Source organism: Pseudophryne corroboree, chromosome 11 (assembly GCF_028390025.1).
Source record: "Pseudophryne corroboree isolate aPseCor3 chromosome 11, aPseCor3.hap2, whole genome shotgun sequence".
NCBI lineage: Eukaryota > Metazoa > Chordata > Amphibia > Anura > Myobatrachidae > Pseudophryne > Pseudophryne corroboree.
Window position 1 is genome coordinate 337,099,029 of NC_086454.1, and position 18,260 is coordinate 337,117,288.

At 44.8% G+C, this 18,260-nt stretch overlaps 1 protein-coding gene across 7 annotated transcripts in view; it reads right to left on the reverse strand.

The window, feature by feature from the left end:
- Window positions 1–18,260, reverse strand: part of NDRG4 (NDRG family member 4) — a 230,300-nt gene that overhangs the window by 32,346 nt on the left and 179,694 nt on the right. For all 7 annotated transcript variants that reach the window (XM_063945839.1, XM_063945837.1, XM_063945833.1 and 4 more), the window contains one exon: window positions 10,819–10,922. In XM_063945839.1, the coding sequence (XP_063801909.1) occupies window positions 10,819–10,922 (104 nt within the window). The remainder of the gene's footprint in view (window positions 1–10,818; window positions 10,923–18,260) is intronic.

Genomic DNA, 18,260 nt, shown 5'->3' on the forward strand with positions numbered 1-18,260 from the left:
TTACTGAGCTGTGCGACATCTCCTGTGTTACTTATCTGTGTGACATATCTTGCGTTACTGAGCTGTGCGACATCTCCTGCGTTACTTATCTGTGTGACATCTCCTGCGTTACTGAGCTGTGCGACATCTCCTGCGTTACTTATCTGTGTGACATCTCCTGCGTTACTGAGCTGTGCGACATCTCCTGCGTTACTTATCGGTGTAACATATCCTGCGTTACTTATCTGTGTGACATCTCCTGCGTTACTTATCTGTGTGACATATCCTGCGTTACTTATCTGTGTGACATATCTTGCGTTACTGAGCTGTGCGACATCTCCTGCGTTACTTATCTGTGTGACATCTCCTGCGTTACTGAGCTGTGCGACATCTCCTGCGTTACTTATCTGTGCGCCATCTCCTGCGTTACTGAGCTGTGCGACATCTCCTGTGTTACTTATCTGTGTGACATATCTTGCGTTACTGAGCTGTGCGACATCTCCTGCGTTACTTATCTGTGTGACATCTCCTGCGTTACTGAGCTGTGCGACATCTCCTGCGTTACTTATCTGTGTGACATCTCCTGCGTTACTGAGCTGTGCGACATCTCCTGCGTTACTTATCGGTGTAACATATCCTGCGTTACTTATCTGTGTGACATCTCCTGCGTTACTTATCTGTGTGACATATCCTGCGTTACTTATCTGTGTGACATATCTTGCGTTACTGAGCTGTGCGACATCTCCTGCGTTACTTATCTGTGTGACATCTCCTGCGTTACTGAGCTGTGCGACATCTCCTGCGTTACTTATCTGTGTGACATCTCCTGCGTTACTGAGCTGTGCGACATCTCCTGCGTTACTTATCTGTGTGACATCTCCTGCGTTACTTATCTGTGCGACATCTCCTGCGTTACTGAGCTATGCGACATCTCCTGCGTTACTTATCTGTGTGACATCTCCTGCGTTACTTATCTGTGCGACATCTCCTGCGTTACTGCGACATCTCCTGCGTTACTTATCTGTGTAACATCTCCTGCGTTACTGAGCTGAGTAACATCTCCTGTGTTACTTATCTGTGCGACATCTCCTGCGTTACTTATCTGTGTAACATCTCCTGCGTTACTTATCTGTGTGACATCTCCTGCGTTACTTATCTGTGTGACATCTCCTGCGTTACTGAGCTGTGCGACATCTCCTGCGTTACTTATCTGTGTAACATCTCCTGCGTTACTGAGCTGTGTAACATCTCCTGCGTTACTTATCTGTGCGACATCTCCTGCATTACTGAGCTGTGCGACATCTCCTGCGTTACTTATCTGTGCGCCATCTCCTGCGTTACTGAGCTGTGCGACATCTCCTGCGTTACTGAGCTGTGAGACATCTCCTGCGTTACTGAGCTGTGCGACATCTCCTGCGTTACTTATCTGTGTGACATCTCCTGCGTTACTTATCAGTGTGACATCTCCTGCGTTACTTATCTGTGTGACATCTCCTGCGTTACTGAACAGTGCGACATCTCCTGCCTTACTGAGCTGTGCGACATCTCCTGCGTTACTGAGCTGTGCGACATCTCCTGCGTTACTTATCTGTGTGACATCTCCTGCGTTACTTATCTGTGTGACATCTCCTGCGTTACTGAACAGTGCGACATCTCCTGCGTTACTGAGCTGTGTGACATCTCCTGCGTTACTTATCTGTGTGACATCTCCTGCGTTACTTATCTGTGCGACATCTCCTGCGTTATCTGTGTGACATCTCCTGCCTTACTGAGCAGTGCGACATCTCCTGCGTTACTTATCTGTGCGACATCTCCTGCGTTATCTGTGTGACATCTCCTGTGTTACTGAGCAGTGCGACATCTCCTGCGTTACATCTCCTGCCTTACTGAGCAGTGCGACATCTCCTGCGTTATCTGTGTGACATCTCCTGCGTTACTGAGCAGTGCGACATCTCCTGTGTTACTTATCCGTGTGACATCTCCTGCGTTACTGAGCTGTGCGACATCTCCTGTGTTACTTATCTGTGTGACATATCTTGCGTTACTGAGCTGTGCGACATCTCCTGCGTTACTTATCTGTGTGACATCTCCTGCGTTACTGAGCTGTGCGACATCTCCTGCGTTACTTATCTGTGTGACATCTCCTGCGTTACTGAGCTGTGCGACATCTCCTGCGTTACTTATCGGTGTAACATATCCTGCGTTACTTATCTGTGTGACATCTCCTGCGTTACTTATCTGTGTGACATATCCTGCGTTACTTATCTGTGTGACATATCTTGCGTTACTGAGCTGTGCGACATCTCCTGCGTTACTTATCTGTGTGACATCTCCTGCGTTACTGAGCTGTGCGACATCTCCTGCGTTACTTATCTGTGCGCCATCTCCTGCGTTACTGAGCTGTGCGACATCTCCTGTGTTACTTATCTGTGTGACATATCTTGCGTTACTGAGCTGTGCGACATCTCCTGCGTTACTTATCTGTGTGACATCTCCCGCGTTACTGAGCTGTGCGACATCTCCTGCGTTACTTATCTGTGTGACATCTCCTGCGTTACTGAGCTGTGCGACATCTCCTGGGTTACTTATCGGTGTAACATATCCTGCGTTACTTATCTGTGTGACATCTCCTGCGTTACTTATCTGTGTGACATATCCTGCGTTACTTATCTGTGTGACATATCCTGCGTTACTTATCTGTGTGACATATCTTGCGTTATTGAGCTGTGCGACATCTCCTGCGTTACTTATCTGTGTGACATCTCCTGCGTTACTGAGCTGTGCGACATCTCCTGCGTTACTTATCTGTGCGACATCTCCTGCGTTACTGAGCTGTGCGACATCTCCTGCGTTACTTATCGGTGTAACATATCCTGCGTTACTTATCTGTGTGACATCTCCTGCGTTACTTATCTGTGTGACATATCCTGCGTTACTTATCTGTGTGACATATCTTGCGTTACTGAGCTGTGCGACATCTCCTGCGTTACTTATCTGTGTGACATCTCCTGCGTTACTGAGCTGTGCGACATCTCCTGCGTTACTTATCTGTGTGACATCTCCTGCGTTACTTATCTGTGCGACATCTCCTGCGTTACTGAGCTATGCGACATCTCCTGCGTTACTTATCTGTGTGACATCTCCTGCGTTACTGAGCTGTGCGACATCTCCTGTGTTACTTATCTGTGTGACATATCTTGCGTTACTGAGCTGTGCGACATCTCCTGCGTTACTTATCTGTGTGACATCTCCTGCGTTACTGAGCTGTGCGACATCTCCTGCGTTACTTATCTGTGTGACATCTCCTGCGTTACTGAGCTGTGCGACATCTCCTGCGTTACTTATCGGTGTAACATATCCTGCGTTACTTATCTGTGTGACATCTCCTGCGTTACTTATCTGTGTGACATATCCTGCGTTACTTATCTGTGTGACATATCTTGCGTTACTGAGCTGTGCGACATCTCCTGCGTTACTTATCTGTGTGACATCTCCTGCGTTACTGAGCTGTGCGACATCTCCTGCGTTACTTATCTGTGCGCCATCTCCTGCGTTACTGAGCTGTGCGACATCTCCTGTGTTACTTATCTGTGTGACATATCTTGCGTTACTGAGCTGTGCGACATCTCCTGCGTTACTTATCTGTGTGACATCTCCTGCGTTACTGAGCTGTGCGACATCTCCTGCGTTACTTATCTGTGTGACATCTCCTGCGTTACTGAGCTGTGCGACATCTCCTGCGTTACTTATCGGTGTAACATATCCTGCGTTACTTATCTGTGTGACATCTCCTGCGTTACTTATCTGTGTGACATATCCTGCGTTACTTATCTGTGTGACATATCTTGCGTTACTGAGCTGTGCGACATCTCCTGCGTTACTTATCTGTGTGACATCTCCTGCGTTACTGAGCTGTGCGACATCTCCTGCGTTACTTATCTGTGTGACATCTCCTGCGTTACTGAGCTGTGCGACATCTCCTGCGTTACTTATCTGTGTGACATCTCCTGCGTTACTTATCTGTGCGACATCTCCTGCGTTACTGAGCTATGCGACATCTCCTGCGTTACTTATCTGTGTGACATCTCCTGCGTTACTTATCTGTGCGACATCTCCTGCGTTACTGCGACATCTCCTGCGTTACTTATCTGTGTAACATCTCCTGCGTTACTGAGCTGAGTAACATCTCCTGTGTTACTTATCTGTGCGACATCTCCTGCGTTACTGAGCTGTGCGACATCTTCTGCGTTACTTATCTGTGTGACATCTCCTGCGTTACTTATCTGTGTAACATCTCCTGCGTTACTTATCTGTGTGACATCTCCTGCGTTACTTATCTGTGTGACATCTCCTGCGTTACTGAGCTGTGCGACATCTCCTGCGTTACTTATCTGTGTAACATCTCCTGCGTTACTGAGCTGTGTAACATCTCCTGCGTTACTTATCTGTGCGACATCTCCTGCATTACTGAGCTGTGCGACATCTCCTGCGTTACTTATCTGTGCGCCATCTCCTGCGTTACTGAGCTGTGCGACATCTCCTGCGTTACTGAGCTGTGCGACATCTCCTGCGTTACTGAGCTGTGCGACATCTCCTGCGTTACTTATCTGTGTGACATCTCCTGCGTTACTTATCAGTGTGACATCTCCTGCGTTACTTATCTGTGTGACATCTCCTGCGTTACTGAACAGTGCGACATCTCCTGCCTTACTGAGCTGTGCGACATCTCCTGCGTTACTGAGCTGTGCGACATCTCCTGCGTTACTTATCTGTGTGACATCTCCTGCGTTACTTATCTGTGTGACATCTCCTGCGTTACTGAACAGTGCGACATCTCCTGCGTTACTGAGCTGTGTGACATCTCCTGCGTTACTTATCTGTGTGACATCTCCTGCGTTACTTATCTGTGCGACATCTCCTGCGTTATCTGTGTGACATCTCCTGCCTTACTGAGCAGTGCGACATCTCCTGCGTTACTTATCTGTGCGACATCTCCTGCGTTATCTGTGTGACATCTCCTGTGTTACTGAGCAGTGCGACATCTCCTGCGTTACATCTCCTGCCTTACTGAGCAGTGCGACATCTCCTGCGTTATCTGTGTGACATCTCCTGCGTTACTGAGCAGTGCGACATCTCCTGTGTTACTTATCTGTGTGACATATCTTGCGTTACTGAGCTGTGCGACATCTCCTGCGTTACTTATCTGTGTGACATCTCCTGCGTTACTGAGCTGTGCGACATCTCCTGTGTTACTTATCTGTGTGACATATCTTGCGTTACTGAGCTGTGCGACATCTCCTGCGTTACTTATCTGTGTGACATCTCCTGCGTTACTGAGCTGTGCGACATCTCCTGCGTTACTTATCTGTGTGACATCTCCTGCGTTACTGAGCTGTGCGACATCTCCTGCGTTACTTATCGGTGTAACATATCCTGCGTTACTTATCTGTGTGACATCTCCTGCGTTACTTATCTGTGTGACATATCCTGCGTTACTTATCTGTGTGACATATCTTGCGTTACTGAGCTGTGCGACATCTCCTGCGTTACTTATCTGTGTGACATCTCCTGCGTTACTGAGCTGTGCGACATCTCCTGCGTTACTTATCTGTGCGCCATCTCCTGCGTTACTGAGCTGTGCGACATCTCCTGTGTGACATATCTTGCGTTACTGAGCTGTGCGACATCTCCTGCGTTACTTATCTGTGTGACATCTCCCGCGTTACTGAGCTGTGCGACATCTCCTGCGTTACTTATCTGTGTGACATCTCCTGCGTTACTGAGCTGTGCGACATCTCCTGCGCTACTTATCGGTGTAACATATCCTGCGTTACTTATCTGTGTGACATCTCCTGCGTTACTTATCTGTGTGACATATCCTGCGTTACTTATCTGTGTGACATATCCTGCGTTACTTATCTGTGTGACATATCTTGCGTTACTGAGCTGTGCGACATCTCCTGCGTTACTTATCTGTGTGACATCTCCTGCGTTACTGAGCTGTGCGACATCTCCTGCGTTACTTATCTGTGTGACATCTCCTGCGTTACTGAGCTGTGCGACATCTCCTGCGTTACTTATCGGTGTAACATATCCTGCGTTACTTATCTGTGTGACATCTCCTGCGTTACTTATCTGTGTGACATATCCTGCGTTACTTATCTGTGTGACATATCTTGCGTTACTGAGCTGTGCGACATCTCCTGCGTTACTTATCTGTGTGACATCTCCTGCGTTACTGAGCTGTGCGACATCTCCTGCGTTACTTATCTGTGTGACATCTCCTGCGTTACTTATCTGTGCGACATCTCCTGCGTTACTGAGCTATGCGACATCTCCTGCGTTACCTATCTGTGTGACATCTCCTGCGTTACTTATCTGTGCGACATCTCCTGCGTTACTGCGACATCTCCTGCGTTACTTATCTGTGTAACATCTCCTGCGTTACTGAGCTGAGTAACATCTCCTGTGTTACTTATCTGTGCGACATCTCCTGCGTTACTGAGCTGTGCGACATCTTCTGCGTTACTTATCTGTGTGACATCTCCTGCGTTACTTATCTGTGTAACATCTCCTGCGTTACTTATCTGTGTGACATCTCCTGCGTTACTTATCTGTGTGACATCTCCTGCGTTACTGAGCTGTGCGACATCTCCTGCGTTACTTATCTGTGTAACATCTCCTGCGTTACTGAGCTGTGTAACATCTCCTGCGTTACTTATCTGTGCGACATCTCCTGCATTACTGAGCTGTGCGACATCTCCTGCGTTACTTATCTGTGCGCCATCTCCTGCGTTACTGAGCTGTGCGACATCTCCTGCGTTACTGAGCTGTGCGACATCTCCTGCGTTACTGAGCTGTGCGACATCTCCTGCGTTACTTATCTGTGTGACATCTCCTGCGTTACTTATCAGTGTGACATCTCCTGCGTTACTTATCTGTGTGACATCTCCTGCGTTACTGAACAGTGCGACATCTCCTGCGTTACTGAGCTGTGTGACATCTCCTGCGTTACTGAGCTGTGCGACATCTCCTGCGTTACTTATCTGTGTGACATCTCCTGCGTTACTGAGCTGTGTGACATCTCCTGCCTTACTGAGCTGTGCGACATCTCCTGCGTTACTGAGCTGTGCGACATCTCCTGCGTTACTTATCTGTGTGACATCTCCTGCGTTACTTATCCGTGTGACATCTCCTGCGTTACTGAACAGTGCGACATCTCCTGCGTTACTGAGCTGTGTGACATCTCCTGCGTTACTTATCTGTGTGACATCTCCTGCGTTACTTATCTGTGCGACATCTCCTGCGTTATCTGTGTGACATCTCCTGCCTTACTGAGCAGTGCGACATCTCCTGCGTTACTTATCTGTGTGACATCTCCTGCGTTACTTATCTGTGCGACATCTCCTGCGTTATCTGTGTGACATCTCCTGTGTTACTGAGCAGTGCGACATCTCCTGCGTTACATCTCCTGCCTTACTGAGCAGTGCGACATCTCCTGCGTTACTTATCTGTGTGACATCTCCTGCGTTACTTATCTGTGTGACATCTCCTGCGTTACTTATCTGTGTGACATCTCCTGCGTTACTTATCTGTGCGACATCTCCTGCGTTACTTATCTGTGTGACATCTCCTGCGTTACTTATCTGTGCGACATCTCCTGCGTTATCTGTGTGACATCTCCTGCGTTACTGAGCAGTGCGACATCTCCTGCCTAGTAACAGGACCTAGTTTGTAACCTCAGACACTGCCAGATAGTATCCAGTTATTACTAATGACTGGCCATGTTCTTGGCTCCAGTGTTAATTTCGTCTACGAAAATTTTAACTAAATGTCGACAACAGTTTAGTTCAGACTAAAATTAGACTAATATGAACACTGAGATCCACCGGCTAAACTGTAACTGAAAACTAAAACTACATTTACAATCCTTGTCAAAATGAAGACTGCTTGCTTCTTAGGCAACATTCCAAGACCAGGGCAATGAATAGGGGATGTACAATACAATAAGATTTAGGCAGGTGCGTAAAAATTTCTGCACAGTACGAATGGGGTCAGAAATAGAAGTGTGTATATTTTTTTTTAAATTAACAAAGTACAAAGTGAATGAACAGAAGAGAAATGGAAATCGTATCAGTATTTGGTGCGACCTCCCTTCCCCTTCAAAGCAGCAAAACATGTAGATATTTAATCATTGTCTAAATCAGGGATGAGGAACCTTTGGCCCTCCAGCTGTTGTTGAACTACACAACCCAGCACGCCCTGCAACAGTTTTTAGCATGGCCAAATAGCAAAACTAATTCAAAACTACAAAGAAAAAGCGCTGGGCTAAATGTGTACCAGCTGTCCCAACTTCCAAATGATCTTTAGAATTAATCAATTTTCCCTGCCTCTATTTAGGACTGCAGCTCTCAAGTTAATGGGTTGTTGATTCCCAATATCGGAAAAAATCACAGAAAAAATAGAGAAAGCGCTGTCCAAAATATAGGCTTTTATTAAAATATAGTAAAACCACCATACAGATAACATAAAACTATTATAACACCTATTAATACAGTTTACTTATATACCTTAGCAGAGGCGGATTGGCCATAGGGTTTACAGGGAAGATTCCCGGTGGGCCGACGCACCTGCGGGGCCTGTTTTGTTTGAGGACATGTGGTCCTTTTTATAGACATAATGAATAAGATGCAAAATAATTTGCATATATGAAAATGACTTGGCCACTTAGCCTGTGATTGCAGATGATCTAGTGTATGCTCTGTCTGCCTGCTTGGCTGACATATAAGATTGAGTGAATAGTGATTGGGATACAGTTGGTGTAATAAGCAAGAAAATATATCTTTCTAAAGAATGATATCGTTTCCTAAATTCTGAAGGTGTATCATATAATGTGCTCATAATATTTAATTTTAGTTATTTTTAACTTCCCCCTTGATGCTGGACATGCCCACTATCTGGAAAGTCTTGGGGGGAGGGTGCTGCTGCCATGGCCCATGGCTAGACCTTACACCTCTGGTGCTGCCCATGTGGGGCCACTAGTACAAATTTTTCCAGGGCCGCTTTTTGTTCCCAATCCGCCCCTGTACCTTAGTGGAAATCTCCTGCTGTCATTAAATAATGCTCTGCACAACTGACACAGTAGTTTCCCTGACACCTACAATTGCTTCTTAGTAAACCAATGTATCATATGCATACAATTTCCTCCACAACGCACATTTGTATATAATCAATATCACACTGATAAAGGCAGTATAATAGGGATCAGGGCCGGATCTAGAGGGGGGGCCCTAACACAGTCATAGCCACGCCCACTTTTGAGCAGAAGAGAGCTCTCTTGGGAAAGCCTGAGGCAGAACGATGAGCTGCAGCTTATACCACAGCAGCACAGAGGAGCCAGGAGAGCAAGGGTTACAGAGCATTTGCCCCTCACTTGCTGGTGTGTGGGTACTAGGGCTAATAAATACAATTACACCATAGCACAGTCACATGTACATAGAACAATCACAAAGCTCTATCTCAGTCTCACTCAAAAAGTTCAGTCAGAATTGAGAGAGGAGGAGTTAGGATTGCAGATGGGAGGAGTTGGGACTGTAGAGGGAGGAGTCAAGATTAAACAGTAAACCGCCCCCCTAAAGAAAAGTCTAGATCGGTCCCTGCTAAGGATTCTCTAAAAGCCCCATAGCCCAATCATAGCTAAAAAGGGTTAAATTACACAGATGATCAAAACTACTCAGATCCTCTCAGTCAGGCAGCGTTTTGATGTAATAAATGGACAATGTCTCTGTTGTTAAATGTGCTGGAATTAGAGAGATAGAATCAATTGACTGACAGTCTTAAAAGTCTCCACAGAGTAACCGCTAATATCAGTTGTATGAACTAACGGGCGTCCCCGTTATAATAGAATTAATGCAAGTGGGTAATAGTCATTGAGAGTGTACTGGGATTCACAGTTATTATGTGTCCACTGCAGCCGTGTCAGTTTTGAACGTTTTGCTCACCAGTGCCGTTCTGCTGTTACACCTTCCTGCCGATCACCCATTCTTATCCCACACAGCGCTCAGCGATTTTGCCGCTAGCACCGGCGCTGGGGATCTCCTGCTGGAGAAGATGATATATCGGCTGTAGCTGGGGGTGAAGGATAATCTTCCGGCCAATGGTTGGATGGCTCCGCTGGCCGCCGATGAACGGTCAGCAGTATATACTTCTGAAGAAACGGCCACAGTCACAAGGCCGAGAAACGCGTTAAGTGTGACCCCTATCTACGTGGATGCAATTATCCTGAAATACTGCCTTTATCTGTGTGATATTGATTATATACAAATGTGCGTTGTGGAGGAAATTGTATGCATATGAAACATTGGTTTACTAAGAAGCAATTGTAGGTGTCTGGGAAACTACTGTGTCAGTTGTGCAGAGCATTATTTAATGACAGCAGGAGATTTCCAAATAGCAAAACTGTTGCAGGGCATGCTGGTATGTGTAGTTCAGCAACAGCTGAATGGCCGAAGGGTCCCCATCCCTGGACTAAATGATGAACGTCAATGTGGAAATTGTGACTGTCACATATCATCTCAGCCGGTGATAGGAGATGATTACTGCAAACCACATTCCCCAGCGGCCGGTTACTTGTGCGGTCAGCCGCCATGTAAATACTCGGCAAGTCCCGAACCCTTTGCATCGCAGTAATTCTTAGGTGAGTAAATGTAAAACTATTTCACGGGAACAGAGCAGAATCCAGGATATTGCAGAAATCTGGGCTTTACCGGCTGACAAGTTACAGGAGAGGGATGGGTTAATGGGGCAGTTACAAGGTACGTGAATAGAAGGGACACTTACCTGTTGTACATGTTCCAGAATAGCTGTAGGTTGCTCTGATTCACACAACTACTAATCTGCTGGCGGTAATTCTGCACAAGCTCTGTGTTATTCATCAGTTCCTCCTGAAGTGATACATATTGTCACCACTAGAGGGCAGTATTGTACACAGCCGTAAACACTTAGTTACAATAATGACATATGCATCGACTCGTTAATGATATAACACCGGTCAACAACAATAAAAAATACATTTGAGTCTTTACATTAATGACTATTTTCTGATTCTCTACATCGAAAAATAACCAAAACCTTTGTTTATTTTTTTTTTAAACTTTGCTTTTGACCCTTTTACAATGAGAAATGAAAATGTAAGTTTTTGAATGACCATATAAGGAGAAGCATGTTTTAGTAAGTAATGGAGGGGACGGGCAGGGGGAAAGCAAGTGGCATTCTGACCCTCATTACACGTAAGCAGTGTGTAACTATTCAGATAGCTAAACCATGTCCATCTCTCAATGCACAGACTGTGAGATTTCTGGAACTGTAAACCTTTTATTAATACAGACTGGAATGATTATCCATATAATATAGCTGTCAAAGCCGTCCCTCGGCATAGGCAAACTAGGCCAATGCCTAGGGCATTTGGTATGCCTAGGGGCACAAGCAGCTTCTGCTGATTAAAATAATATGCAGCATGCCTATATTCTGTTTGCGACTGTGGCTGTATCTGCCTACGAAATGCTACATTGTGTATTTGGAAATCACTGTAACATAGCATTTTATATGCAGATACAGCCACAGTCGCACACAGAATATAGGTATGCCATATATCATTTCAATCAGCAAAAGCTGCTTGTGCATCCTAGCCACATAGTAATGCAAATAAGGCACAGTTTCGTCAAAAAAGCCACCCAACGTTAGCAGAGCTGCTAGCTGACTCACGCCAGGCATCTCCTGCTGCATGGCGTATTGAGGCGAGATATATGAGGACACATCTGTTTCCAAGTAGAGGCAGAGGTCACGGTCTTAGCGGCCGTGTGAGTGGTGTGTGCGGGTGGGTCGGTTGTGCAGTAGTGTTCAGCATGTGTGTGGGCATTAGGTATGTCATGTGTATAAAAGCATTAATAATATGCGACATATGTGTGAGAGACATTAAGTGTATAAGGGCATTAATAAAGGTTGGCATAATGTGTTAGGGGCATTACTGTATGGTATTATGTGTATAAATGCATTACTAATGTGTGGCATTGTGTGTATAAGGTGCTCTAATGTGTGGCGTAACTACTGTGTGGTCTGAATAAAGAGCAATATGGTGTTGTGTTGTGTAATGTGAATAAGGAGCAATTCAGTGTGATGTAATGTGAATAAGGGGCACTACTGTGAGGAGTAATGTATATAAGGTAAAGTGGTTCTACTGTGTGATGTAATGTGAACAAGGGACACTATTGCATGATAAAATGTGAATAAAGTTGCACTACTGTGTGGCATAATTTGAATTGGGGGTACTATTGTGTGGCCATGCCCCTTCCCAGCAAGAATACACCCCTTTTTGAGCTATGCGCCGAATGTGTGCACTGTTCCTATTTAAAATATAGGGAGTAGGAGCACCAAAATGAGGACTGCTATGGGTGAGGGGTGATAGTAATGGGAAAAGGAATGCAGGGTCAGAGGTGGCGCTAGCGGCGGTGCCAGGGGGCACCAGCCAAAATCTTGCCTAGGCACGGCCGTAACTAGGGGGGGCGGCTAGGGGGGCATGTGACCCGGGCGCGGGGATCCTGCTGCGTCTGATACATCAAAAGAAGGAAGTGGAGGAACATGGGATTTGTAATAAAGTCTGTTACTGATTATACTTGGAGCTGTAACAGAGAGACTACAAATCCCATGAGGCATTTCACTCACCCTGCAGAGATATGGCCGTCGCTGCAGCTAAAGTAGTCGGCTATCCTGAGCGGCAAGCCGCCCGCCCTGGCTGTGACTTGCTGCTGAGCTTTCTCCAGCCCCACGCTGCCCTGCATTCAGTGCTGAGTCGCTGACAGAGACACCAGTAGTGATTGATTGCAGCAGCCCAGCACCCTTCACCTCTGTCTGATTAAAGAGTGAGAGGACTGGAGGTAAAACACACACACTCCCTCACTCTGGTGTTAACCCCTGCAGCTCATTTAAACTAGTTTATTTAAGTTTATACAGTATATATTGCCTTACTATATAATGCTGAGACTGTTTATACCACTGTGACAACTACAGATCATATGGATAACTGTGTGTGTGTGTGTGTGTATATATATATATATATATATATATATATATATATTGGTAAACAAATTGGAGAGCGCAAATATAAGTCACAACGTCCACGTCCAAGCGTGGCGTCATTGACCGGGACCAGAGCGGGCGCTGAGAGGAGTCAGCAGTACGGACGAAGTGGCTAAGTTGCAGCTATCCACCTATGCTGTTTGTTTTAAACTGAAATGTATGTAAGCAGATTTTACAAGTAAAACTATATACTTTTTATTACTTATATTTGCGCTCTCCAATTTGTTTACCAGTTTCTAATTGCTCCGGTGGCACGGAGGGGATTGAAGCGCATTTGGACAATACTCTGGAAAACCGAGGATTATAGCACAAAGGACTGATTTACGTTTGTGTATAATATATATATATATCTATCTATATATATATATATATATACACTCTGTGTGTGTTTTACTGGGGTCTGCTTGTCTGAGGGATATTATGGAGCAGCCAGGTTAGCTCAGCAGGGGGGCGGGTAGTGATGGGGCGTGCAGAGGGGGGTGGGCCAGAGGCGTGACAGAGGCGGAATGGGGGCGTGGCTGCGGGAATCGCGTCACGTAAGCCACGCCCCCACTATGTAATGCCGCTATTACCGCCATTATACAGCAGGGGGCGTGGCTATGATGATGCGATTCAACAAGAATCGCGTCATCGCCTGCCTGGACCGCCCACTTTACTCGCTAAGTGGGCGGCCGGGCAGTGGGGAACCCCTGAAATCGGGAAACTTGCCTGTTCTTCCGGGGGGCCGGGAGGGTCACCCGATTTTCGGGAGCCTCCCGGCCATTCCAGGAGAGTAGGCAAGTCTGAGGTGAACGTTTTCATCAAGATGTGATTATTTATATATTACCAGTTATTTATATAGCGCACACATATTCCGCAGCGCTTTAAGGAGAGAATATTCGGCCATTCACATCAGTCCCTGCCCCAGTGGAGCTTACAATCTATATTCCCTATGACATGTACACACAGACACATTCACACTAGGGTTAATTTTGTTGGTTTCCAATTAACCTAACAGTATATTTTTGGATTGTGGGAGGAAATCGGAGTACCCGTAGGAAACCCACGCAAGTACAGGGAGAACATACAAACTCCACACAGTTAGAGCCATGGTGGGAATGGAACCCATGACCTCAGTGCTGTGAGGCAGTAATGCTAACCATTACACCATCCTACGGACTTTGAACATCGTTATCAGGGGCAATACAATGAGAGTATGATGGGGGATTATATTTGGGGGCTAATATGAGAAAGTTCATACAATCACTAAGGAAATCCGAAAAAAAAAAACATTTCTAAACTTTTTTTTATATATTCTGTTACAGAAGTTGTTATTTTGTAAATAAAATAAATTCAAATTCATAACAAAACTTTGTTTTATTTTTACATACAATAAAGTTATGAAAATAGAGACGTTTTCTAAAAATCCGTAATTTCATTCTGATAGCTAAAAAAGCAAATTTCTCAGGGAAAAATATATTTTTTTCTAATTAGTAATGTTGAAGAAATAGAAATTAGATATGCAGAAACCGGACTCAAAATTTGTGCTGACCAGTGTTATCAGCCAATCATGTGATTCCACTACATGGCAGAGTTATTACTAGCAGTACATGGTAATTAATACTAGAAGAAGCCATACTGATTCTACTACATAGCAGTATTGTTACCTGTAGAAACAGCCATAATGATACATCTATTGATACATCTACACAGCACTATTGTTACTAGAAGAAGCATCCATACTGATAACACTACGCGGCAGTACTGTTACTAGATGAAGCATCCATACTGATAACACTACACGGCAGTACTGTTACTAGATGAAGCATCCATCCTGATAACACTACGCGGCAGTACTGTTACTAGATGAAGCATCCATACTGATAACACTACGCGGCAGTACTGTTACTAGATGAAGCATCCATACTGATAACACTACGCGGCAGTACTGTTACTAGATGAAGCATCCATACTGATAACACTACGCGGCAGTACTGTCACTAGATGAAGCATCCATACTGATAACACTACACGGCAGTACTGTTACTAGATGAAGCATCCATACTGATAACACTACACGCCAGTACTGTCACTAGATGAAGCATCCATACTGATAACACTACACGGCAGTATTGTTACTAGATGAAGCATCCATACTGATAATACTACACGGCAGTACTGTTACTAGATGAAGCATCCATACTGATAACACTACACGCCAGTACTGTCACTAGATGAAGCATCCATACTGATAACACTACACGGCAGTACTGTCACTAGATGAAGCATCCATACTGATAATACTACACGGCAGTACTGTTACTAGATGAAGCATCCATACTGATAACACTACACGCCAGTACTGTCACTAGATGAAGCACCCATACTGATAACACTACGCGGCAGTATTGTTACTAGATGAAGCATCCATACTGATAATACTACACGGCAGTACTGTTACTAGATGAAGCACCCATACTGATAACACTACACGGCAGTACTGTTACTAGATGAAGCACCCATACTGATAACACTACACGCCAGTACTGTCACTAGATGAAGCACCCATACTGATAACACTACGCGGCAGTATTGTTACTAGATGAAGCATCCATACTGATAACACTACACGCCAGTACTGTTACTAGATGAAGCATCCATACTGATAACACTACACGCCAGTACTGTCACTAGATGAAGCATCCATCCTGATAACACTACGCGGCAGTACTGTTACTAGATGAAGCACCCATACTGATAACACTACGCGGCAGTACTGTTACTAGATGAAGCACCCATACTGATAACACTACGCGGCAGTATTGTTACTAGATGAAGCATCCATACTGATAACACTACGCGGCAGTACTGTTACTAGATGAAGCATCCATACTGATAACACTACACGCCAGTACTGTCACTAGATGAAGCATCCATCCTGATAACACTACGCGGCAGTACTGTTACTAGATGAAGCATCCATACTGATAACACTACGCGGCAGTATTGTTACTAGATGAAGCATCCATACTGATAACACTACGCGGCAGTACTGTTACTAGATGAAGCATCCATACTGATAACACTACGCGGCAGTACTGTTACTAGATGAAGCATCCATACTGATAACACTACACGGCAGTACGGTTACTAGATGAAGCATCCATATACTGATAACACTACGCGGCAGTACTGTTACTAGATGAAGCATCCATACTGATAACACTACGCGGCAGTACTGTTACTAGATGAAGCATCCATACTGATAACACTACACGCCAGTACTGTCACTAGATGAAGCATCCATACTGATAACACTACACGCCAGTACTGTCACTAGATGAAGCATCCATACTGATAACACTACACGGCAGTACTGTTACTAGATGAAGCATCCATACTGATAACACTACGCGGCAGTACTGTTACTAGATGAAGCATCCATACTGATAATACTACACGGCAGTACTGTTACTAGATGAAGCATCCATACTGATAATACTACACGGCAGTACTGTTACTAGATGAAGCATCCATACTGATAACACTACGCGGCAGTATTGTTACTAGATAAAGCATCCATACTGATAACACTACACGGCAGTACTGTTACTAGATGAAGCATCCATACTGATAACACTACACGCCAGTACTGTCACTAGAAGAAGCATCCATACTGATAACACTACACGGCAGTACTGTTACTAGATGAAGCATCCATATACTGATAACACTACACGGCAGTACTGTCACTAGAAGAAGCATCCATACTGATAACACTACGCGGCAGTATTGTTACTAGATGAAGCATCCATACTGATAACACTACACGGCAGTACTGTTACTAGATGAAGCATCCATATACTGATAACACTACACGGCAGTACTGTTACTAGATGAAGCATCCATACTGCTAACACTACGCGGCAGTACTGTTACTAGATGAAGTATCCATACTGATAACACTACGCGGCAGTACTGTTACTAGATGAAGCATCCATCCTGATAACACTACGCGGCAGTACTGTTACTAGATGAAGCATCCATACTGATAACACTACACGGCAGTACTGTCACTAGATGAAGCATCCATACTGATAATACTACACGGCAGTACTGTCACTAGATGAAGCATCCATACTGATAACACTACACGGCAGTACTGTCACTAGATGAAGCATCCATACTGATAATACTACACGGCAGTACTGTCACTAGATGAAGCACCCATACTGATAACACTACGCGGCAGTATTGTTACTAGATGAAGCATCCATACTGATAACACTACGCGGCAGTACTGTTACTAGATGAAGCATCCATACTGATAATACTACACGGCAGTATTGTTACTAGATGAAGCATCCATACAGATAACACTACATGGCAGTACTGTTACTAGATGAAGCATCCATATACTGATAACACTACACGGCAGTACTGTTACTAGATGAAGCATCCATATACTGATAATACTACGCGGCAGTACTGTTACTAGATGAAGCATCCATATACTGATAACACTACGCGGCAGTACTGTTACTAGATGAAGCATCCATATACTGATAACACTACACGGCAGTACTGTTACTAGATGAAGCATCCATATACTGATAACACTACGCGGCAGTACTGTTACTAGATGAAGCATCCATATACTGATAACACTACACGGCAGTACTGTTACTAGATGAAGCATCCATACTGATAACACTACACGGCAGTACTGTTACTAGATGAAGCATCCATACTGATAACACTACGCGGCAGTACTGTTACTAGATGAAGCATCCATACTTATAACACTACACGGCAGTACTGTTACTAGATGAAGCATCCATACTGATAACACTACACGGCAGTACTGTTACTAGATGAAGCATCCATACTGATAACACTACGCGGCAGTATTGTTACTAGATGAAGCATCCATACTGATAACACTACGCGGCAGTACTGTTACTAGATGAAGCATCCATACTGATAACACTACGCGGCAGTACTGTTACTAGATGAAGCATCCATACTGATAACACTACACGGCAGTACGGTTACTAGATGAAGCATCCATATACTGATAACACTACACGGCAGTACTGTTACTAGATGAAGCATCCATACTGATAACACTACACGGCAGTACTGTTACTAGATGAAGCATCCATATA